The sequence below is a fragment of the Clinocottus analis genome, unplaced genomic scaffold, assembly GCF_023055335.1.
Source record: "Clinocottus analis isolate CAN_PGR_092001 unplaced genomic scaffold, fCliAna1.0.p SCAF_3, whole genome shotgun sequence".
In the NCBI taxonomy this organism is placed as follows: Eukaryota; Metazoa; Chordata; class Actinopteri; order Perciformes; family Cottidae; genus Clinocottus; species Clinocottus analis.
Window position 1 is genome coordinate 9,644,716 of NW_027176042.1, and position 22,968 is coordinate 9,667,683.

General features: G+C 44.0%; 1 protein-coding gene across 2 annotated transcripts in view; it reads left to right on the forward strand.

Annotated features, from left to right (window-relative positions):
* cdh4 (cadherin 4, type 1, R-cadherin (retinal)) overlaps nt 1–22,968 on the forward strand; it is a 170,471-nt gene that overhangs the window by 137,316 nt on the left and 10,187 nt on the right. For both annotated transcript variants that reach the window (XM_068594083.1, XM_068594084.1), the window contains exons 9-12: nt 7,243–7,415; nt 15,887–16,024; nt 21,283–21,468; nt 21,747–22,000. In XM_068594083.1, coding sequence (XP_068450184.1) covers nt 7,243–7,415; nt 15,887–16,024; nt 21,283–21,468; nt 21,747–22,000 — 751 coding nt within the window. The remainder of the gene's footprint in view (nt 1–7,242; nt 7,416–15,886; nt 16,025–21,282; nt 21,469–21,746; nt 22,001–22,968) is intronic.

Genomic DNA, 22,968 nt, shown 5'->3' on the forward strand with positions numbered 1-22,968 from the left:
TAAAGAAAAACAATATGAGCTCAAACTGCACTTTTTGTTCAGCTCTGACTTGCAAATAGAGTCGTAACGGAAGCCATAACATAACTATAAATTCAAGCCTGCAATCAATCCAAAATGCAGAATGTAACAACTGAAGTGAACACAGAAACAGCAATAATCCATTTGAAGCTGCACTTTAGACTGATTGATGAATATGTAATAGGTTTTATTGTATAGGTTTAAAATACAAAGAATGACTGTAGACTAGAGCACCACTTCTTCCTGCTTCATGATCCTGCTCACGTCCTCTGCTTCAGCAAGTTTGACCAATCAGACGCTCTTTTTTCTCTCCCGTATTCAGGAAGCGCTTCAGAAAAACCTTAACGCTTCAATCTCACTTTTGGTGTCCTTGACTAAACTTGGACTTGTATGCCCAACCAAGACCCCGGCGTGTGCATTCGCCGTGACTCTTGAAGTTTTCGTGCTGGTTTCGGACGAGGGGCGAGCGCATGAGATATTTGTGTCACAGTATCTTGGCTGCATGCATCATTATCAGATTCTGCAGAGCATGGAGAGATGCAGACCTTCGCTCGGAATCCGGGAACAGAGCCGCGGCCAGTGCGAAGCCGGAGACGAGAGCAGAATGCGCTAGTAGCTTTCATGTCTCGACTGGAAGAACTCTTGTTAACAATCAGGCCCCGAGGACCCCTGTTTGTCTTCACAGCGTTCAGATATTGTTCTGTTTCAAAGTTTAATCTCAGGGGAATTTGTAAACAATATAGGAAAGCCTGCTGTGCGTGTACGTGTACATGAGTGTGTGTGCGTGTGTGTGTGTGTGTGTGCGTGCGTATGTGTTGGTTACTCTTCACTGGTGCGTGAGTCTATGTTCAGAGCTCCTAATTAGCGAGGGCGACCAGACGTCCCAAAAATCTACTTTCTCCGGGGTTTTTTCACTCTGATAATCTCAGTTTAGTTTCAAATGACAGGCTGCGACGACAAAGGTCTTTGAATTAGATTTTGTTTCCAACAGAAGGCAATCTGTGATACCAATTAACAAAAAAAAAAGCAAATATGTGACACAGTGTACAGTATAATTATTCGGCTTTTCATGTAGCAATCACAGTGTCAGGTGTTGACGGTTGTGTCAGAAAAGCATGGAGTGCCCTTCGCTCAGTCATTGGTCACTGAATTGATGAATTTTAATTGGGAGAAGAAGGCTAAAACGCCGCATTGGCCTAATTGCCTGTTTAGCGGAAGGAAACAAGAAGGACCGCGATTCATCTTCAGTGTCGGTTTAAGGAGACATTTTATACTTTTCTGGCCCATTTAAGCCTTTATTGTATCCTCTGCCAGTTAAATTGTTTACTCGCTAATAATGAAGCCGGTTTAGACCCGAAGTGAAGTGCCGCACAGCTTTTGCTGAGGTGTTTGTTTTGTGTGCCCAGCAGCAGACAGAGAGCAGGTTACGCGTCTTTTCAATGCGACTTTTGTGATCGGATGAACCAGATTAGAACGCAGTTGTGTCCAAGTGTGCTTTCCCACACTTGACACTTCTGATAGTAATCCAATATATTTTGTGATAAAAAAAAATGGCTGGAAGGTCTTCACAATAAAAAAAGAAAATTGCAGCCGATGCTGCGTTCATGCTCGTCATTTTAATGGAAGTCGGTGACATAAGGGGCATAACTATGAACTAGCTTGGCCGTTTTGCCGCTTGTAATGTGAACAAAGCGTCACTTTTTCTCCCGGATGCATCGGTAGACTTGTTTTATTGAACAATAGTTGCCCAAAAAGCTTCATTAAGTCAGCAATCAACACATTTTCCTTTAAATTCTTTCCAATTAAAAGTCCCCAAAATGCACTTTAGGTTGCAAACATGAATTTATATCAAGTCTTATTTTGACTCAACCTTGCATCTTTCTTTCTTTCAATTCTTGTTACATGAATAATACTTATTTTTGGCATGGCAAATCTTTGCTTTTTTTTTTAACTTCTTTTCTTTTTCAGTCTTCACCTTTATACGTCCTGAAGAACACATTAGCTGCTGTTCTATTTTTTATTTTACTTGACACTTACTCACTATTTTGACCCGCGACATCACCTGATCCCCCGTGTGCGTCAATCAATCTGTGAACCCCGACGGGCGTTCCTGAGGTGTTACTCCAGGTGACTCTCTCTCTCTCCCTCCTGCCTGCAGGTGGTGTCTTGAAACCTATCACAGCGCTGCAGCTGACATGTGCTGCTCGGGGCGCGCGTCCAGCGATGCTGCTGGAATATCTCAATAATCCGTCTCCCACTGCCCAACAGCAAGTCTAAACAGTGAAACATCAAAGAATATGCATATCCATTACCACATGAGGATTCACAACAAAATGCAGTTTCAGTCACAAACAGTTCTTGCAGCCATGCACTGTATTTGTCCATCCAGACACGTAAAACATTTTTTTAAATCGCTTCAATGCGCGATGCAATAGTCGAGTGAGTTACGATTGTCATAAAACTTGTGCTGTAAAATATATTTATTTTACCCAATCATGAGGTGAAATGTAACAACACATTGTCGCACTTTCCTCTCGAGGCTGTGAAGAAAAACCTCTAAACAAAAGGTAAATTATCTGCATAAGACATTACTATGTACGTTTCCATTCTTTAAATTTAAGGAAATATCCTAGATATCTACATTCTTTCAGAAAAAGTGTCCAAATTAAGCCCAAATTGTTACGATATTCTTCATTTGTGTGCTGATGGCTTGCAGCCGATGCTAATGCTCCGTTATCACAATAGAAACGTAATGGAAGTCTTATTTATTACCGCTATTTTCTTTTCTTAAATACCAAGCAGAGGGGGGACATGTGTAGAGTATCAGACTCTGTATCTACAGACCCCTGATATCAAAGGTTCTCCGAAGCATTACAACACATCTTCACATCTAGCGCTGTGTGAAAGCCATCAAAGACTGGAGACCTACAGGGATCCGCCCTTATCGCCGTCACCAGATGTTACGTAGCGAGCGATCCGATCAAGCCGTCAGCCAGGATCAGTCTGCAGCAGCTTCATTTGTCGCTTTCTTCCTCAGGGCCCCTGTTCGGCGCCGCGTGAACCTGTGACTGATAGAATTTAATTTGTGCAGGTAATCAAATGTAACAAAGCAGTGCATGACAAAATGAGCTATCTGAGCAAATGCACCTCTTGTTAATGAGGAATGAATAGGATTCAATATGAAACTAGGATTATCCTGAGGATCCTGCTAAACCTGTTAAATGTGGGCAAATAGGTGGAGTGTCATGAAAACAAAGCATCTGGAGCTCAAGAGCTCCACCGTAAACGCACACACATATACCAGAAAATTAACACATTCATCGCCTTAAGGTCACCAAAATGATTTCAATGTCTGTCCCGGCGAAGTGTTAAGTGGCCCTAGACAAAGATTTGCAGAGACACGGTGTGACTTCCTCAGAAAGCTTTTACGTTTTGGTGCGGCCGTGTACTCAGAGCATCCGTCCCTCTCCTCCTCCTCCTCCTCCTCCTCCATGACTCCGAGAGCAAGTTGTTCCCTTTTATGGCGCGTCCTCCTCAGAACGGCCTCTGTAAAGAGTGAGAGTGCAAGATCAAATCCAGCCGCTGAGTGCCTGCTCTCAGTCGCTTTGCCCTCCCAATGGGGGGACAGGAGCGCTGCCTTTCTCTCTCTCTCTCTCTCTCTCTCTCTCTCTCTCTCTCTCTCTCTCTCTCTCTCGGTGAGCAGGTGTGTCTCACCGTGCTCCTGATTGGCCGTCCACATGTATCATGTTCTAAACCAGAGAGCACATCAGGGCCACACGAGCAATTTTTAACGACACGGAGCGTCGGCAGTAAGTGATGTCACCTCAGTATATAAAAGAAAACACCTTTTCTTTTTCCCCCCGCTAGTTTGTTGACATGAAAGCACTGCAGAGCAGAGAAGTCGTTGTTACTATAGGTATAAGAGTTATAAATAGGTATGAGTTATTGTCACCGCATGTTCCATTGGCAGGCTGTCAAAACATAATGCAACCTTTAGTTGAGTTTAGCAGTTGAGACCCATTCAGCTTAGAATATGGACTGAAGCTCTTTACTTGCATCTTTGGAGTCCAATAGCGGCAACTTTAGCCAAGACATTGACGGAGCTTCGCCAGAGCCACAAAAGGCAAATGTTGTCTGAGTAAGTAGTTCTACGCAGGGGAGTGCATCCTTAAAGAACCGAAGAAATGCAAACAATACTGCTCATCTTTTGAAAAGATCATTCAACTAGGATAATTCTCAACCGGAAAAAATCCCAGGTATTGAAATGCTCCAACCTCCAATCAGCTGCCATTGTCCACGCAGGAAATGAGCAGTAATTGCAACCAGAACCCTAAACATCCGCCATAACTCCTCGCATGTAGTTGCTCTAAATTGTGGTTCTGTGTGACAGAGTCCTTTGCGGGTTCGGCTGCTTGCCCTCAGGGGTCAGCGCCTGTGTGCTTGGGTACGAGTGAGCAGCTACCGATGCTCTCAGCCTATTATGCAGTAACAGCGAACAAGGGAAAATATGTATTTAGTTCTGGCCTTTGCTTTTAAATTTTTTTTTTAATAGTTTGCATGGTTTTACTCTGTCTATCTTTGTGTTCTCGGAGAGTAGTGGGCTCAATTAGAGGCCCTTGTGTGAACACTGTGTCCTCTTCATCACCTCCCCCAAAATTCGCCAGGTTTCAACCCTTTTTTCTTCACTCCCTTTCCTCTCGACCTCTACCTCACCTTTGTACTCTCCATTCACTGTACGGTGGCCACTTTTTCAAGCTCTATCTTGCTTCCACTGATGAGAGTTATTATCCCTCTTATATTGTCCATCCCCTGCCCTCTCGGCCCCGACTTACCCTCATACTTTTGCTTTTAGAGGGCTTTCTAAACCCTCACCTTTAGTCTCGTCTTTACTTTCTCTTCCTGCTTTGCAATTTCCTCCTTTGCAACCTATCTTTGCATCTGTGTGTGTGGTTGTGTGCGTGCGTGTGTGTCACTCTGTTACGGCTGTCTATCTCTATCCATCTTCCTCCTTTTTTCCTGCTCTATCTTGCCTTTAATTGGGAGGCAGATGTTGACTCTGGCTGACTAATGTTTCCGCAGCAGATAGACCTCACCGGTGATCCCAAGTCACGTGAGCAAAATGGCCAACAATATGCACGCCTGCCACCAGTTAAATTTTCAGCTCCAGCGATTTTGGTGGAAAAGCAATTAGGATTTGGAATTAGTCTTCAAATTAAAGAGGAATTAAATAGGCTCAGAGATTAACCCTTTCAGGCATGGCCACCCCTCTTGGGTTTGTAAAAGCGCATCGTCATCATATCTCTGAATCGTCCTTGTTGAAGTGAAAGGTAGCAGCACTGACAGGTGATTCAACATCACGTCCTCTCCCTTCCTGGAAAGGCTAATTATATATATATATATATATATATATATATATATATATATATATATATATATATATATATATATATATATATATATATATTGACAGTGTCCTTGGTGGAATAGCAGTAATTGTTTTTCATCTTCTTCCTTGGACTCTTTTCTTTTCCTTGCTGGGGAAAAAAAAAGTGACAAATCCTGCTTTGAAACTTAATGACGTTTGAAATAGAATTTGAGGCGACAATTATCCCGTCCATACAGGCTGTCACAGGAATAATGGTGTCATCTAGACTCAATTATGAGAATGGAGACACCTGTAACTGTTCAGACCCAGAAGGGAAAGCCAAATCAGCCACCAGTCCAGCAGCCGTGATGGCTCGGCTGAGACTTTACATTCATGAGGCAAAATGTTCATCTTACTAAACTTACTAAAACACACAAGCTTTATAGGGCTTATTTTATGTGACTTATTTTGATCGCTTTTAATGCGATAATTGAACCTTGATGGTTTCGTGTATGTTCAACATGGCACCCACCACCCACCTTTGTGCCCACTAAAGTAACCAGAGTGCTCATGCATTAGCTGCTGAGATGCCTTTTTGTCCTCACTTACATGAAAACAACGGTATGTTTTTCAAATTCTGATCAAAATTAAAACATGTGGGCGTTTTAATTACCACTCTCTCCTTCTCTCTGTTTCCCCGGTAGCTTTCTACACTTCAGCAGCTCCTGTGTCCTTGTCTCTGATCCTTTTAAGTTTGTTTTTTTCTACTTCCACTGTCTTCTCATTTAAGCATGTTAGTGCTCCAGCCGTCTCTTCTCTCTGCCGTCTCCCCTCCTTTGAGCTGACAGTATTTTTCTGGCTGCAGCAGCAGCAGCAGCAGCAGCAGCAGCAGCAGCAGCAGCAGCAGCCTGTAAATAGCTGCCTGATGGAAAGTGACATTTTCACAGAACCCTTTGAGAGAGGCGAGGTGATCTCTCCTCTTCCCAGCACAAAGTGCTCCTAATTGCCTGGTCGCATTTGTGAGCCCAGCTGACAAACCCGTGCAAATCAATAATTCTGCTCGGGGGAAGATGCGGGGACACGGGCCCCTCGCCCTGATACGTGCCATGAAGACACACACACACACTCACACACTCACACACACCAACAAGCATACAGATGCACACATATACCTGTAAGTAAACGCAGACAAACAGACACTCTCTACCTACGCACACACGCGCACACACAGGCACTCCCTGTTGTGCTGTCTGCCCTCAATGGCAGTGTTTATCCGTGATTCTAAGACAAATAGGGAGAGAGCATCGGAGCATTAAGGGCAGCCGCGCCGCCGCGAAAGGCTGAAATAATGGATGGTGGAAATTGCAGAAGACCCAGCGCTGCTCATTACTAAATGGACTCTACAGAGGTGGAAACTTTGCCGCACCAGCTTTCTATATACAAATGGCAGAACGGCGCACCTTGAAATAGGGGCTCATTTAACAGCTTTTGTTTGTGATTTTGTGCTCTGCTCTGGAATAGCTCTCACGCTAAAAGATGCCTGCCAAAGAACAGAGAATGTCACAGCAATTAACAAAGTCTGATTGACTTTTCTCTGAGCCCTTTTTCTTCTCTTTGATATTCTTTTTATGTAATAACAGTAGTGCGAGACCTTCATTGTGTCATACATAATTTAAAAAATGTGCATGAGCAAAAGGACCTCGAAAAGTAAATTTTTGTATTTTTAAATGAATATCGCAACATGTTTTTTTTCTGTCTTGCTTGTGACTCAACTTGACCCCTCTCTCGTGTATTTCATATTCTCTTCAGATTATTCCATCTGAGTCTTGTCACCTAGCTCACTGACTTTCTCTCCACAGGCTCGTCTGTGATGCAGGTGACAGCCACCGACTCAGACGACTCCACCACAGCCAACGGCATGGTGCGCTACCGCATCCTGTCACAGACACCCCACAGCCCCATCCCCAACATGTTCACCATCAACAGCGAGACTGGAGACATAGTGACGGTGGCGGCCGGCCTGGACAGAGAGGTCAGTGTGTCGCGTTGTATCGCTGTCCCTCCCACCGCTCGGCCCCTTTGCATCTCATTTGTGTCCATCTCGCCACCAGATGCGAGTTGGTGACTTGATACTGGTATTATTATTCTCTTGGCCTTCGCAGGCTTGGATGATACATTCAGGGGTTAATGTAGAGAGCCAGACAGCACCAGAGTTGATTTTTCTTGTTCAACAGAGAGAACAAGCTGTTGCCCCTGTTTCCAGTCTTCACACTCAGCAGTTAAGAAAAGTATCCTGGTCTTACGCTCCAGATTTATTTCAATCTCCTATCTGACTCTTGGTAACAAAGGAAATAAGCATGTTTCCCAAAAAAGGAGAACTATTTCTTTGGCCACTCACCCAGCCGCCAGGATGCACAGTCACTCTATTTTGGATTTACTTGATTTACTTTGGTAGCTGGCTACCGAGCTGCTCCCCGGTGTGCCCCCCATAGACAAAATCCCAGATGATTTGCTCACACACGCACACTAACACAGCTAGGATGTGCTTCACAGCTGCTTGTGTCTCCATGAAAACGTCAAAGTCAATCAATTGTGGGTTGGTCACAACATAGTTAATGCTTAGTTTACATTTGTATTTGCTTTGACCCTTTTGGCTGTTGTTAAACCCAAAGATATCTGGTTATAATTATGAATAGCCGCACCCCCCTTCCCTCCATCCCACCTCACCCCCGCCCAAAATATGAAAAACTCTCTACATGAAAGTCTTCTTTTTTAACATCTGTTTCCCGTCAGCCTGCTTTTTCTGGATGCACAATGCTATTAAATAGAAACCTGTAAAATCCAGTGCTTCCTGCCTCACAAATCCCAATTTCATCCCTGGATGTCACTGAACCTTAAAAAACAACAACATCAGAATCACTTTCAGCAGCATTCAACCTTTTCAAGAATGTTAAATAAAACAAACGAAGCACCAAATGAATTCCTTCGTTCCAGTCATTTGCCTGTTTTCTTATTGTGTCGAAATATAAATGGCAGGCTAATACCTCGTGTTTTCCTCCAGTGCGTAGAGCAGGGCGGATATAATGGCCACGCAAATCCAGCACTGCTCTGCTGACAAAGGTGGCGGGAGCTTTCCCTCCATTGTCATCTTTTGTCTGTTTGTCGTTTGTCTGTTCACCAATCCACACACCACCACCACAATGCACATTGTCTCTGCTCCATCTTCCATCTTAATCTGCTAATGAGGAAGGTCACACTGGCTGGACTTTTGTTTATCCCAAGACACATCAGGTGACTATTGGCAGTATAGTGTTTCATGGAGGATTGTTTCTCTCACACACATACACGCAAAACCTTCTCTTATCTCTCTGCGGTAAAAGATTTAAAAAATAAATAAATACAATTGGCAAATACAGGGAAACATTTAAATTCATATGCCGCCATTATGAGGATAATCTCAGCCTCATAATTTAGTTGGCTGATTTTATTACCGGCATTAAAGCCGCGTTGAGTGTGTCTCATAATGTTTATATTCTGAGAAGTCCCGCTGCTCCCTCTCAACACTAAACCCAGCCAGGCGACACTTTTGAAATTAAAACGGGATTTTACCAACTGTAAGGTGGAGCGTACTTGGAGAATAAGTACGGTTAAAATCCCAAGAACAAAACCACATTTTGATAGCAGAAGGGTACAATACTGTACATCAATGCTCGTTCTTTATTCCAATGTTTCGCGGAGCTGGCATGGCATGACACGTCGTACATTTGTGGGACGATATAAATGAGTCAAGTGAGTTCTAGCCAGCTCTGTGTCCCTGTTTCCAGCTTGGCCCATTGTGGCAGCAGTAGCAGCTGATGTGAGCGAGAGAAAGCTCATTAATCTAGACACATCAAGCCAGGCTCAGTCCCACCTGCCTCTGATCCTCCCACTAAAACTGGGACACACCTGGGAGTTCACCCACCTGCTTTCAAGGTCATCAACGCGAGCACACAAACGTGCTCAGACACATGGGCACGTGCTCGCATGCACAACACACCAGTGCAGTTCTGCTTGTTTGGATGCGGTAAGTCTCACGCAGAGTGAGGCGTCAAGCTGGATCCACACAACCAGACCGGTGTAAACACGCTGCTACACACGCTTCTGCACACGTTGCTACACAAGCTGCCACACAAAAACATGAATGTGCATACTGGCTTTAAGGACACCAAATACCTAAAGCACCTTTGCTTGATATTCCACATCGCTTTCTCTCACACTTCAGCTCGCCTACCAGGTCGGTGTCTAATTACAATATTCATGTGCTAATTAAGGGGTGAAGCAGGTTCTCTCGTATTAAGGAGACCGGTGGGTACACGCAGGTTAGCCTGGTATCACTTACCTTTGACACCGCTGAATGCCAATTATTCTCCCCCTCTCCTCTCCTCTCCTGACCTCACATGCTTCCACTGTGTTCCTGCCCAGAAGCTAACAACCCGGGCAAAGGCGAATACGTGAGGGTTTGACTCTATAGGTCCGACAGTAGAACATGGCTGTTTGTACGTGGGTTCATTGTTTGCCTTTACCATTTAAAAGGTTTGGGTGAAAGTTGAGTCTGCAGTGAGGGACGGTTTAGAGGGACAATATCTCACAAAATGTATTGCCATTCTAAAAGTATTGGGATTCAATATTGCAATTTATTGCATTTTTTTATTGCATTTTTATTTTATTTTTAATAACACTGGACCACGGGAAGTTGAATCAAAAACTACAAGAGACTTTTATTTTGAAAAATCTATAAAATTGATTTGTAAAAAAGTCAAACGTATTATTCACATATTAGTCACCCTGAATTTTCTGAACTATAACTATTTCAAGTTATGAATGCAATATATTTTATTTTTGAAATATCTCAAAATTAAGAGTAAACTAAATTGCTTGATTTTGTGTCTGTATGTAGTCAGAGATGCACTGAAATTAAATGTAACTGCAATGGCAAGTATTCATTTAGTTTATTTCCAGCAAATAAAATCACGGAAACAATACATTTCCCTGACAATGTATTGATGTAATTGTTGTATTATTTACATTAAGGCAAGGTTATTTACTAGGTAGCATAAATGTTTTGACCACGTAAATGCAAGTGAAGGCTGGTTTGACCGTCGCCAAGGCATCATATTGGACGTATTAACAGCATTACGGCAAAATTATAACCCAAACTTGCAACTTTCCTTTAGCCGCGGCGAAGTCAACAAAAATATAGTCGTCTATCCGTCTACTATGAAAATACATTTTCAATGAAGTACGAGTCTGGTGCAGCAGGTAGCAGAGCGGGAGATGTCCGGGTGCCACAGCTGGCGTGGATGTTCTCCCTTTGTGCCCTCGCTCCATGGCTGCGGTTCCACTGGCAGGCAGAGCTGTTGTCTTTCATTACCCCAGGCTGTCTCAATCTCCCATGAGCCCTGGATTGGAACGGTCTGGCGTGGCGTGGTGTGGTGGGGCCTGGCGCCAGGCTGTCCACCGGGCCAATGCCAGCTCTGGGTTGGACTGTCTCACAGATGATTAGGACATCGCCTGGACTGCCTCAAGGACATGAGTGCCCACAGCCTGGCTCCATTAGGACCCGCAGAGCCCGACTGGATACAATCGGACGTGAGGCAGTATTGAGAGCGGGTTGCTGAATGGAGAATATTGATGCATGCAGGTGGATGTTAACTGCTTGTTACCCACATTCAATGAAGAAAACATTCACTCAATAACCACCTTATTATGTGCAGCGACCAAGTATTGAATTGAACCTTGTTTTGTCTTCAGAAAACCTGAATTGCTGCACTTCTGCACTTCTAGTTTCAAAACATGTTTCTCCGCCCTCTCTCATAGATAATGCTTTTCTATTTCGGTCCGGGTCAGGCATTCAACAGCTCTCGGATAAATATTCACCACCAAAGCAAAATCTTTGCAGATATTTGGAAGTCCATTCTTTTGTCTGTTCTTTTCCCATGGATAATCCCTCGATGACTCCTTGATACCGGGCTACACTATAAAGGCCTTTGTCTCATTTGTTTACAATAGAATTCCCCTAATACGTCCACAAATAAGGACCCTTTGTGAGGATGATCTAAGAGAGGAAATACAAAATGACCTATGGTCAAATATTTTTCATTGTATCAGCACAAGATATGCCCAGAATCTTGCAGTCTACCTAAAACACCAATACCAGGTTTTTTTTTCAAATCTATGTCAATGTTTTCCTTTTCATGTGATGAAAGTCAGTAGTTTCCCTTCAGAAGTTGCAGAACTGCACATACAGTCACATGGTACCAGAGAGGTAGAGGCAAGTTTATTCAGGATCCCTCCCATTCCCCCTCTTTCAGACTGAAATATCTGGACTTTCAGACTGATACTTCTCTATATATTAACAATGCTGGATGTACTGTCATCAAGTGTTGTAGATATGGTCCTCGCAGTGGCGGTCAGTGGTGTTGGCCTCTAGGCCAGCTGTGATCGCAGCACTTTCTTCTTCTCTGCAGATTAAAGTGTTCTTCTTCTACACGTTGAAGTAGCACAACCAACGTGACTAGGTGCATACAGCGCCACCTAAAGTACCAGAGTGTGTGGTGCAGGGTCTATTGCTCTGTGAGGAGGACAGAACCAGAGCGCAGCCAAGTCAAGCTGGCCAGCGACCTGGCTACAGGAACAGAAAGCAAGGCAGCAGGAGACAGACAGACAGGAGCTGCTCAATGAGAACATAAGCTAATAGGGAAAAATATTATAATACATGTAGTGTATTTGTGAAAAACAATTACATTATAAAATAGATATACCTTTTAATTACATTTTAAAGGTTTGAAAAAATAATAATGATAAAATAGCTATAACTTTGTGATTCTGTCTAGGCCAGCGGAGAAGGCCGAGCTGGCCCTGTCGGATGTCTTACTTATGCTATGAAATAGCTCTCTGTTTGAATAATTGGCACATCCTTTGTTGTGGACATAAATGGTCCTCAGACAATGTTCCTTATTACATATGTGTTAACCCCAGATAGGTTGACATTTGTGCTTTGTCCTAGCAGCTATTGGATGGATTGACATTAATTGTAACTTTGTTGATCTGCTGGCATTTCTCAAAGAATGCCATTTGAAGTTAAATTTACTTTAGTTTATGACTAAATACATGCCAAATTACTGAAATTTTCATCAGCCTTTTGTTTTTAAGAAGCAAATGTTAGCATGCTTCAGCTAAGGATTTACAGGTGATTGCATTTCCTCTGTCTTCTCTCCTGAATGCCATTTCCCTTTCTTTCAGTTTGTGCCAGCAATTTTGCTGAAAGCAAGTTTGCCAAAAGCCAATATTTGTTTACCTGTCTGTTATGTTGTGATGTTCAGAAGGACGATTAACTAAATGTCTTGCCCTGTCTGTGTGTTTTGATCAAGCAGCTTTATATATAAATGACTCACAGCCTTTATGTATCTAGTTTACAAATCTGAGCTGTTTGCGTAAATGTGTAGGCGTATCTAATCAAGTGGATTGTGAGTTTATATCTCAGGTTTACAGTAGCTACGTATCTGAGTCTCCACAATGGGATTCAGAGAAAAGCTTTAAGGGAACAGTGCCCTGGGTTGTGCTCTCTTCAAACCAGCTTTGAGCCATTTGTGTCCTCAACTCAACCCGAGAAACATCCCTGTGAGGGATGAAGAGAGGGGATGATGATGGAGATGGCAACAAAAGAGACGTCTCTGCATATTTTTGGGACTGAGGTGAAATTAGAAACAGTTGCTGTTGAAACTGTTTTTCAACAGCAACTTGTTTGTATAACTGAACTCGATTCAAATCAGAAGCAGTTTAATAGTACTGAGTTAGAGAAGGAGTGCAGTCAGAAGAAGGAAGGAAGGTGGTCTCCACCTTTTTCGCCACCAGCACTGGGCCATTTGAGACAGATTGTAAGTGACAAGCTAATGACTGTGGCCACTCGGAGCCTGGCAGGCCGGAACTCAATCCTCAGACGACACAGCGAGAGCGAGTCTCGTACTCTCTGAGTGGTCCTTTACGGCACGCCAAGTGGAAACGCACTCTCAGCTCACGTATAATTAATTCACCATCGTACGTGTTTCGGCCGAAAACCACTACTTCTCCTTTTTCTTGTTTGACACCGTCTTACATGTGCAGACCATTATTTCTCCAACTTTGTTCTTTGTTCTTCTCACTAAAGAGAAGTCCATTTGCTTCCCAACCATGAGCTGGTTTTTCCACCGGTCCTCTCTGCTGCATGGCTTGACTTGTTGGGGTGCAAACATTGATAGCCTGAGCCGTTTTCTTATTTCTTTCCTCAGTCTCCTGGTTGGAAAACAACTTCATTTGGTCTCTGCGGGGAGAAAAAGAGATTGGGTTTTATAGTTGGTGAAGCTCTGTGTACAGGTGTTTCTGTGGCCTCTCACGGCTTACAGCTTCCACAGATTAAGTCCGTGAGGCTCAAGGCCTGCGGGGGGAGTCCGGGCTGTTGCTGTTGGTCGTGATACAAGGGGGTTTATTCTGTGCCAGCGCTGGACTCCGATCTAACAGAGAGATTTTCTGTTCAGCACTTCTATAGGACTCATTAGAGAGCCCTTTATTGGCTTGTTCGGGCAGATACTTTTGGACATCAGAGTGTGCTTGGCTCCGTGTTTGTGTGCTCGTGCACGTGGTTACCCGGTCTAGTGTCCCACCTGTTCTCACTCACTCGAGCGTCAGCGGATGTGTACGTGTGCACTAGAAGGGCCATAAACTCACAACTGCTCTCAGATGAGTGATATAACCCTGCAGGAGAGCGCGCGTCAGCCACATCTCATACTGTGTGAGAGCTCCACCTGCTGGCTCAGCTCCAGTCCCTTCTCCTCACCTGACCAGAGAAAAAGGCGTCCGTCAAAGCTCCAGCCTTCTCAGCCTTCCACGACCATCTGGTGCTTTTCTCTGGGTTGATGTATGTGGCAGGATCTAAACGAGTGTGCCGAGAGTCACATTTATCGGAGGCTCTATTTACTGATGCGCTCTATGAGGGGAGATGGTATTGATATTTCATTACGAGTCTAATAAAGGGCAGCCAGTATTGAGTTTTCATTAATAGGGCTGGTTTGGTACAGATTAACATGTCTGTGTTGCTCATAATGACTTGGAGAGATGCTAAATGGCTCTGGCTGGGTGTTTCAACTGGCCTCAATGGTATGACTGATCTAACAATCAACTGCATCCGTCACGACTGAAAAATAAGTGAGAGTGAGAAAGGAGATATGAAGATAAACAGAGACTGGCAGAGAGACAGACAGATAGAGAACAGACAGGCGGAGAACACTGAGCAACCAAGATGGAATCAGAAAGATAGCAAGAGATCAAAAGAAGCACAGAATGTGACTTAACAAAGAGAACAGAATAAACCAGAGCTGGGGGAAAAAATGCCACGACTGAAAGACATAAAAAAGCAATGCAATAACTCCCCCTTCTATTTCTACAATACCTCCGTCTTTGGTTTGTTCTAGTTCCTCCAGGCAGTCCCTTACATCAGTGCCACCGGCTGTCAAATTGTTAGCAAACGCGACCTATCGGGTGAACATTGCGTAACTAGCCGAAGACCAAACAAACATTCAAATCATCGATCCGACGCATTGTGGAGGCTCAACAATGCAGCGGGCCCTGTGCGCCGCACACTGGCCTGTCCTTGACGTCCACGCTCACTCCCTCTCTTTGCTCTGACACAATGGAGGTTGGAGCCACATGGATTAATAGGAAGAGAAGTGTCCACAAAGCAGATAGGCTTATACTGTCAGGGTGGAAACACTCGCACACACACACAAAGGATCTTCTTTGAGTCAGGGGACGGGCTGAACTTTCAGCACCGTGGACAGTGCCACGGTGTTGGGCTGTGGATGCACTGTGTCTCTCTGCCTCTTTGTTTTGTGGTGGTGTCTAAACTAAGCAACTAAGCCTAATGTTTCATGGTGTTGCTTGTCATGGCACTTTAATATTGCAGTGTGGGTGCTGCAGTACACTCTGGGGTGACTCCCCCTCACTGTAACTGGACTAAATAAGGCCCATTCACCTTCTGGAATTATCTGCAGCACTGTGGCGCATCTTAAGGTGGCAGCGCCTCCATTAAAATGAGTGATGATCCCGGTGTGTTCCCACAGCGGAAAGCCAAGACTTTTAGGCAATAATGGATGGGCCTTTTACCAACACAGTGATCCCTCTCTGCAACTTTGTGTATGTTTGTGTGTGTGTGTGTGTGTGTGTGTGTGTGTGTGTGTGTGTGTGTGTGTGTGTGTGTGTGTGTGTGTCTATCTGGTATTCAAGAAAATTAGGTTTCTAACAGACGCCAGTTTTTCTGCTGTTCCAGTAAATGTGGAGAATGAGGGGACGATGCGTATGCATGGCTGCGTTTCATTCATGCGTTCAGTTATTTATTCATTGTCACATGGCAAACATATTTATTTGCAGCAGCATTTGATGTATTAATCCCGGCGTGTGCTCTCTGCTTGTTTTTTTTTTTTTTTTTTACAGAAAGTGTCCCAGTATACCATCATTGTCCAGGCAACTGACATGGAGGGCAACTTGAACTTTGGCTTGTCCAACACAGCCACGGCCCTCATCAGCATCACCGACATCAACGACAATCCCCCAGAACTGACCGTCAGAACGGTGAGTCCCGGACCTTTCTTTTCTTTTCCTCGTCAAAATCAGCAGTTTCATCTTGGTTCACTGATTTGGTATCATATATGGTACCATTTCTTTAACTGCTCCTTGTTCAATATTAGAGAGTGGCAGTATTTTCATCATCTTGGTGTTTGCTTTCAACATAGAGTTTAAAGATATCTGAGGAGGATATTGCAGTTTTTTTTTTCTTCTTTTATGTCAAGGAGTTAGAATGAAAAAGAAAATTCAGCCACCCTCCCCACCCCAATCTTCTGTTGGCTCTGCGCTACTGTGACACTGTAAACAAGAAATGATATTTGGGAACATTCGACAGCGAGATTGCCCAATTTGAATGGTTTTACAGGACTACATCCATCAGCCATCAAGAACCGGGAGGACGGCACAGGAAAATGGCTTAAAGTCACACATGGGAACATGTTTAACTACTTATAGTGTCTCTTGCTGTAGATGGCTCTGCTATAAGAAACTACCAAAGTACTGAGGAATATCAGTACATGGCGATGGAAGCCGACATTGTAAAGAACGCGTCAACAGTGTTTTTGCTACGACTTTTCTTGTCAGAAGCTTACTTACTTACAGGCAGCTATCTATAGCTTTATGTATCATCATGCAGTGTGGACCTGTGTCCAGCTCTTCCAACATTGAGAGTAACAAACATATCGTCAACATAAGCTTTTTTTTTACATTGATCGCTGGCCTTTTACAGCCAGCAGCTCTTCACAGCTCTCAAAACATTGGATTAAACTTCTAAATAGGCATCATTTGGACAAACTGGTCACATATTTGAAATCGAGATTGATACTTTTTCGCCAGAATTTTTTTTTTACTCAATAACAGCTTTTTTTAAAGCCTCAGACCGCAAAATAAGTGGCTTTTCTGTTCTAAAACAGAAAGTGAGATTATAGAATGATGTGCTGCGGGTATGCCCTATCGAACAAAGAATAGGATCAATAAGGAATGTAATGGCTATTTAAGGTCTGACTCCACCAAACAGTCACTTCAGGACTTAAACCTGCATCGGTCATTTTAACAATGGCTCATTTAATCTTTATGCTACCCCATTGTTCCATGAAGCCATTATGCTCCATGCACAGTAGCGTATGCAGGTGTATTACTCTTGGGCAGAACAGTTTAAACAGGCCTCCATGCTCTCAGAAAAAAAAGATGCTATCTGGTCCCTGCTAACCATACAGCAGTAGCTGAACTGCAATATGTTTACCGAGAGCATTGAAGATGAAGGGAATGCAAATACAACAGCTGACAAAGATATCGGATACGGACAGCTTTAATAAGAATATAAAACAACAGTGACAGAGGAAGAAAGGCTGTGCAGGAACAACATATGGCGAGACAGAAAAAAGTCCACTGGGAATGAAAGTGAGAAATCGAGAACAGTTTTAGTGATGGTTGCACTCCTCGCTCCTTTGCTCTCTGTGTTCTCCCTGCCAGCGGGGCCTCTGGTGGCCACGTTTGTCCGCGGGCATCTGGCCCTGGTCCCTGATACCTCCAAACGGGTCTGACAGGAAGCCATGCTGGCCCACTTTTCCATGACAGTGTGTGTGGTGAGGTGTGGATTTGTCCGTTTTTTCAGAGTGAGGGTTACTATAGATGAGGTTAGTGATGAGTAAGCGGAAGCCCTCCGCCTCATTTATAGCTCGTACTCTCCTGACCGCCGCCTGAGAGGCCTACAGGATTGTAGCAGCTCCTCATGTGAGTATGTGGATTTCTTAGATTCCGGAGGGAAACAGATGCTGTCTGCAGCCGAGCTCAGAGGCAGTGCGAGCAGTGTGTCAGCGTCACACACTGTGATCCCTGTCTCCTCGGCGGAGCCGTCGGCGGCGTGCATGCCAATACAGTTCCAGCCGCATGCTCTGATAAGAGCTCCCCAGCTGTCAGGGCTAGAGCTCACCGAACAAGGCTGCCGCTCTGCTCATAGCTGCTCCGTCCCACCCGTCTGCGGTACTGGCTCTGTCACCGCTTGTCACCGGAGGGAGGATAGGGGGGAGGACGGACTCTGGACCAGAGTCCTCCTGCTAGCCAGAAAATGGTCATGCTGTGCTTCAACAGATGCAACAAAAATTATTAGAACTGCACATTGTGCCTGACATATGCAGTACACAGTGAGGTTTGCTCATACACGCTGGGAAAAAATGTTTGTCATCTCTTCAGGGCCTCATTACTTCCCCCAAAACCCTCCTTAGCTAACGAGTGCAGATTTCCCTGAGCCTGTCCGTAAAGGAGCAGTTGATTTTGGTGTGTGACTCAAAGGTAATGAGTAGAAATGAATAAAAGCGTGTTCTCGTTGTATGTGCTTCAGTTACGATACAGACAGCCGCACACCCTGACAGAATTTGTTCCCCACCAGATGCCATTTCCGTTGCTTTGTCAATCCCCACTTTTTGTTTTGCTTCCCACACAAACAACTAGACTTGGAGCAGTTCAGTAATTATTTGTGCATGACAGACGTGAGAAGAATTCCTTGCTCTCATGGAGAAAAACATAAGCGGGCTAATTAAGTGAAATTGCTAGCGGGGGCGTAACCCAAGCTGATATATAGTGTCTAATTTGAAAAAAAGGCAAATCTTTTGTTCATTTCACAACATGGGCCTGATTGTGCAATGTTAATGCTATGTTTGTTTTTGTGATAAAAACAAACAAACATGGTACTTACCTCAATCCAGCTAATCAAAGTATCTCACCAAGTGTATCACACCCCAGCCAGAGTGTACCCAAGGTTTTTCTTTCAGCCAGCGAACACTGATGGGGCTTGGAAGACTTGTGGGGTTGAAAAGCGTGAACTAGACACACCGCTTACAGATCTGAATAGAGTGCTGTTTGTGATTCACCTGTAGAGATGCCGCTTCTGAATAGCTGAAAGAGTTGGAGTGCCAGAGATTATTCACCACTTTCCCCTGCTTCCAACTCCTTGACTTTGATTTGTGTTAAAAAAAAAAAAAAGAAAAGAGCAGACTGCTAGGAAAATTGGCTTGATGTGTCTGTATAACATGAAGAATGAGACTGCTGCTAGACGCCAGTTGCCAGTAGCTGTATCTTTATTACACTATAGTGGAGACATAACAGCGTCTTAAGTGGACTGATGGCAGTCTGATATTAGTAGGAGTCTCTTTTGGGACAGTTATTGGTACATAATGCTGTCGTTACCCTTTGGTGTTGTTCTCAATCCCCCGTGAAGAGAAGAAGAGCTCTTTTTGTCTGTTTGAGCCATGGCTTTGCTGTCTAAAAAGGAGCATTTTCATTTGCTGAGTCAGTTTCCTGTAAAACGCCAGTAGATTTCCCCTGCTGGGCAGTGCACCTTGATGCAGATTTATTTTCTAAAACAGTTGGGTTTCTGTTCAGCACTGTAGCCACACTGATTTCCCCCGGCTGTACTGCTGTACTGCTGCAATGTCTGAAGACAGTTTCAAACATGAACAGCAATCATTAGAAACGATCCGGCATAAGTGACCCTTTAGATGGGTTCTGTATAGTGCTGACCTTCATACTGAGGTCCATCTGTGGCCCATTAGCATGTCGAAAGCTCATAAAAAAAATACCCTGCCCCAATTTGTCAATGTGGATGCTTTGAATGGTGAAGTTGTAAACGTAATGTTCTCCCCCAGGGTTAACATCTGAAGGCCTGCCTCACCCACCGCCCAAGTTCTTTAAACTATATACTTTTTAAAGAAGAACGATGTACTCTTTTACAGATGAAAATGTGTATTTATAGGCAATAAAATGCACCTACGCTCAATTCCATGCACTCATTGTTTTTAGCGTCACAGTCTTATTTAGTCTGCCGTCAAAACTTTAAGTAAAGTTTGTATAAAAAAGCCTTAAGGAGCTATAACCTGTGATGCTCACTAAACCTTGTGTGACACAGCAACTCACAATAAAGTCGAAGAATTATTTTTTCATTTTGAGTCATTTTAATTTAATCTTCACTGCCAAAGTAAGCTGAGGTTTAACGATTACCTACCAGTGAATCTAATTCGCACCGCTTCTTTTCCACCTTCTTTGTGACTACAAAGTCCTTCAGAAACTGAAAGTCTCTGGTGGCTTATCAATGGGTCCACATTGCCGTTTAGTGAGAGTGGCCATTTTGGAAGCGTCCTCCCCGACAGTCAGCACCACTGCGTATGCCTCTGAGAGAGCGCACTCCATTTGGCCGTCTGACAGCGCAGCCCAACAAGCTGGGAAGCTTCGTGCTGGTGTTTGTTGCTAAAGCCCGGGGTGGAAATGAAATTGAGGAGCCCACACACAAGAGACTGAGAGTGCATATTTAATTTGTTTCCGTGCTTATCAGCGTGGTCGTACTGCAGGGGATAGGAGAAGAAGGGTCTTTGCACGCAGGGAGGGAGGGAGGAAAAAAGAGGAATGGGGCGGTTTGGACGCTGCTTCAATTCAATGATGATGAAGCCATTAAAGTGAACAGCATCTGGCAGACACACCCCATAAACAAGTTAACGCTTCACAAGAGGAAACGCAGATTATTGCCTGACAATGTGAGCTTTTAGTGGTGAAGTGTGTGTGTTTGTGTGTGTGTGTGTGTGTGTGTGTGTGTGTGTGTACCTTGGAGTGCCCATCCCCCTGCAGCTTGATACATCGCTATAGAGAAGGACATGCATCCTTTTTGCGCAGTGAGTTCTTCTTCAGGCTCTGCAGCTGTAACCAAGTTTCCTCCAGAGTTATAGTTCAGAGAAGAGTTGTTTCAGATTGCAATATAATAAAGATCATTAGCCAAAGATTATTCCTACCGCTGCTTTAATTACAGTACTTGTCTAATTGCTTATTAAGACCTAGATTTGGTGAAAGCACAGAATCTAAATTAAATGGGTAAACACTTAATTGAACGAATCCATTAGTTCATAAAAGTGTTTCATACGAGCAGGCATGGTGTGGAATAGGGTACAGCATTAACATAATGGGAGATATGATTCTCCATTATCCACATTTAAACAAATACTCCTCCTTCTGTCTGCTGTCGTACTATCCCGTCTTTCTAATTTCTGCCCCATTTGTTTTGCTCTACGCTCTCGATGTAATGAGCATCACTGGCATGACCCTAAAAGCAGTTTGTTTTTATAATAACGCCGAAAGATGGATGATGATACGAGCCCACGTTGAGATTCTTAATAAATCAACTCATTAGCATGCATTAGCCCACTGCTGGAGAAACATCAGCATAATGTTATCCCTCCCATCCTGCCTGCTGTCACCTCCCTCACCTCCCTCCCTCTCTGTAGTTTTCAGGGGAGGTGCCGGAGAATAAGGTGAATGTGGTGGTGACTAACCTGACGGTGGTGGACAGGGATCAGCCCCACAGCCCCAACTGGAATGCCGTCTACCGCATCGTGAGCGGAGACCCCTCCGGACACTTCACCATCCGCACTAACCCCATCACCAACGAGGGCATGCTGACGGTGGTCAAGGTAAAAATGAAGCCGTGCTTTCGGCTTCTTCGCACATCTCCCGATGTCTGCTCGTTGGCTTGGATCTCCATTGTTATTCAACAAGGCATCTTGCGTTCCCACCTGCTCTAAAGTGCCAGATGTTGAGTACTTTGGTCTCACATTGTTTTCTCTGAATTATATGTAATTTCTCAAATTGTAAAACAATTAGCACTAATCTTGCAATCAGCCACACTCATTTCCCATTTTGTTTTCGGTATCTCTCTCTCTTCCCCCCCCCCGCCGCCTCTGTTCTCTAGCCGGTGGATTTTGAGATGAATCGTGCCTTCATGCTGACCGTGGTGGTTTCCAACCAGGCCCACTTGGCCAGTGGCATTCAGTCCTCGCTTCAGTCTACAGCGGGAGTCACCATTTCGGTCCAGGACGTGAACGAGCCGCCCGTCTTCCCTGTCAACCCCAAGATGATCCGCTTTGAGGAGGGTGTGCCCGCAGGGACCACGCTGACCGTGTTCGCCGCTCAGGACCCCGATCACTTCATCCACCAGATAGTCAGGTACTTTAAAGTGTCATGAGCCCTATGCTACTGTTGTTATCATAATAATACCACACAGCTGTATATGCATGGCAACATACATGTGGATGTGTATATAATGTCTTCTCCATTTAGATCGACTTAGACCAGTTGTAATGTCTATTGGGAGAAGTGGAGGTTTTGGGACTAAGTGTTGTGTATTTGTTTGTGTGTGTTTTTTGTGTTAGAAGAAAACTGAATTGACACCAACACCGCAGTGCTGTGAGGAAGTTACAATGGGCCCCAGTCTAGTTAGGAAGTTAGGAAGCGCACACACACACACACACACACACACACACACACACACACACACACACACACACACACACACACATCATTGGATCACTTAGCCTTTTAACATGATCAAGTAGAGAATTGACGTTGGACAATATTATTAACAAATATTTCCCAGCAATCATCAGTGCATATCTGTATATGACATGCACACTATTGTCTTCGGGCACCTGGCACACCATCCTGGTTTGCATGTTTTGACAGAACCTCCTCAACCCTAAACATCCAAATGAGATGTGTTAATTTATTGTGTGTCTTCATTTAAATGACATCTTATAATACATGCATTCAAGGTTAACTAATTAGAGTGTCATAAATAAATAAATAATGAAGCAAAACATAAACAAAACTAACCATTGCATTACCAAAGTCAGAAACCACCTCCTTGAAAACTGCGTGGCTTTTCGGAGCATTGATACATTTCACTATTTGTTAAATGTCATAAAGTCCCAATCAATTTAACACAGAGATGCATGAAATTAGTTTCATTTGATTCACGTGTACTTTTTAAACGTTTTAGTTTCTGTGGCTGACACTGTCATCATGTCAGCCATCGCTGCTCATGCGACCAGTTGGCTTCTCAACCTGTTTAGTTCAAACAGCCAGCTGTTGCTTCCTGTCTTTTATAAACGGGACGATTCTTAGATACATTTGCA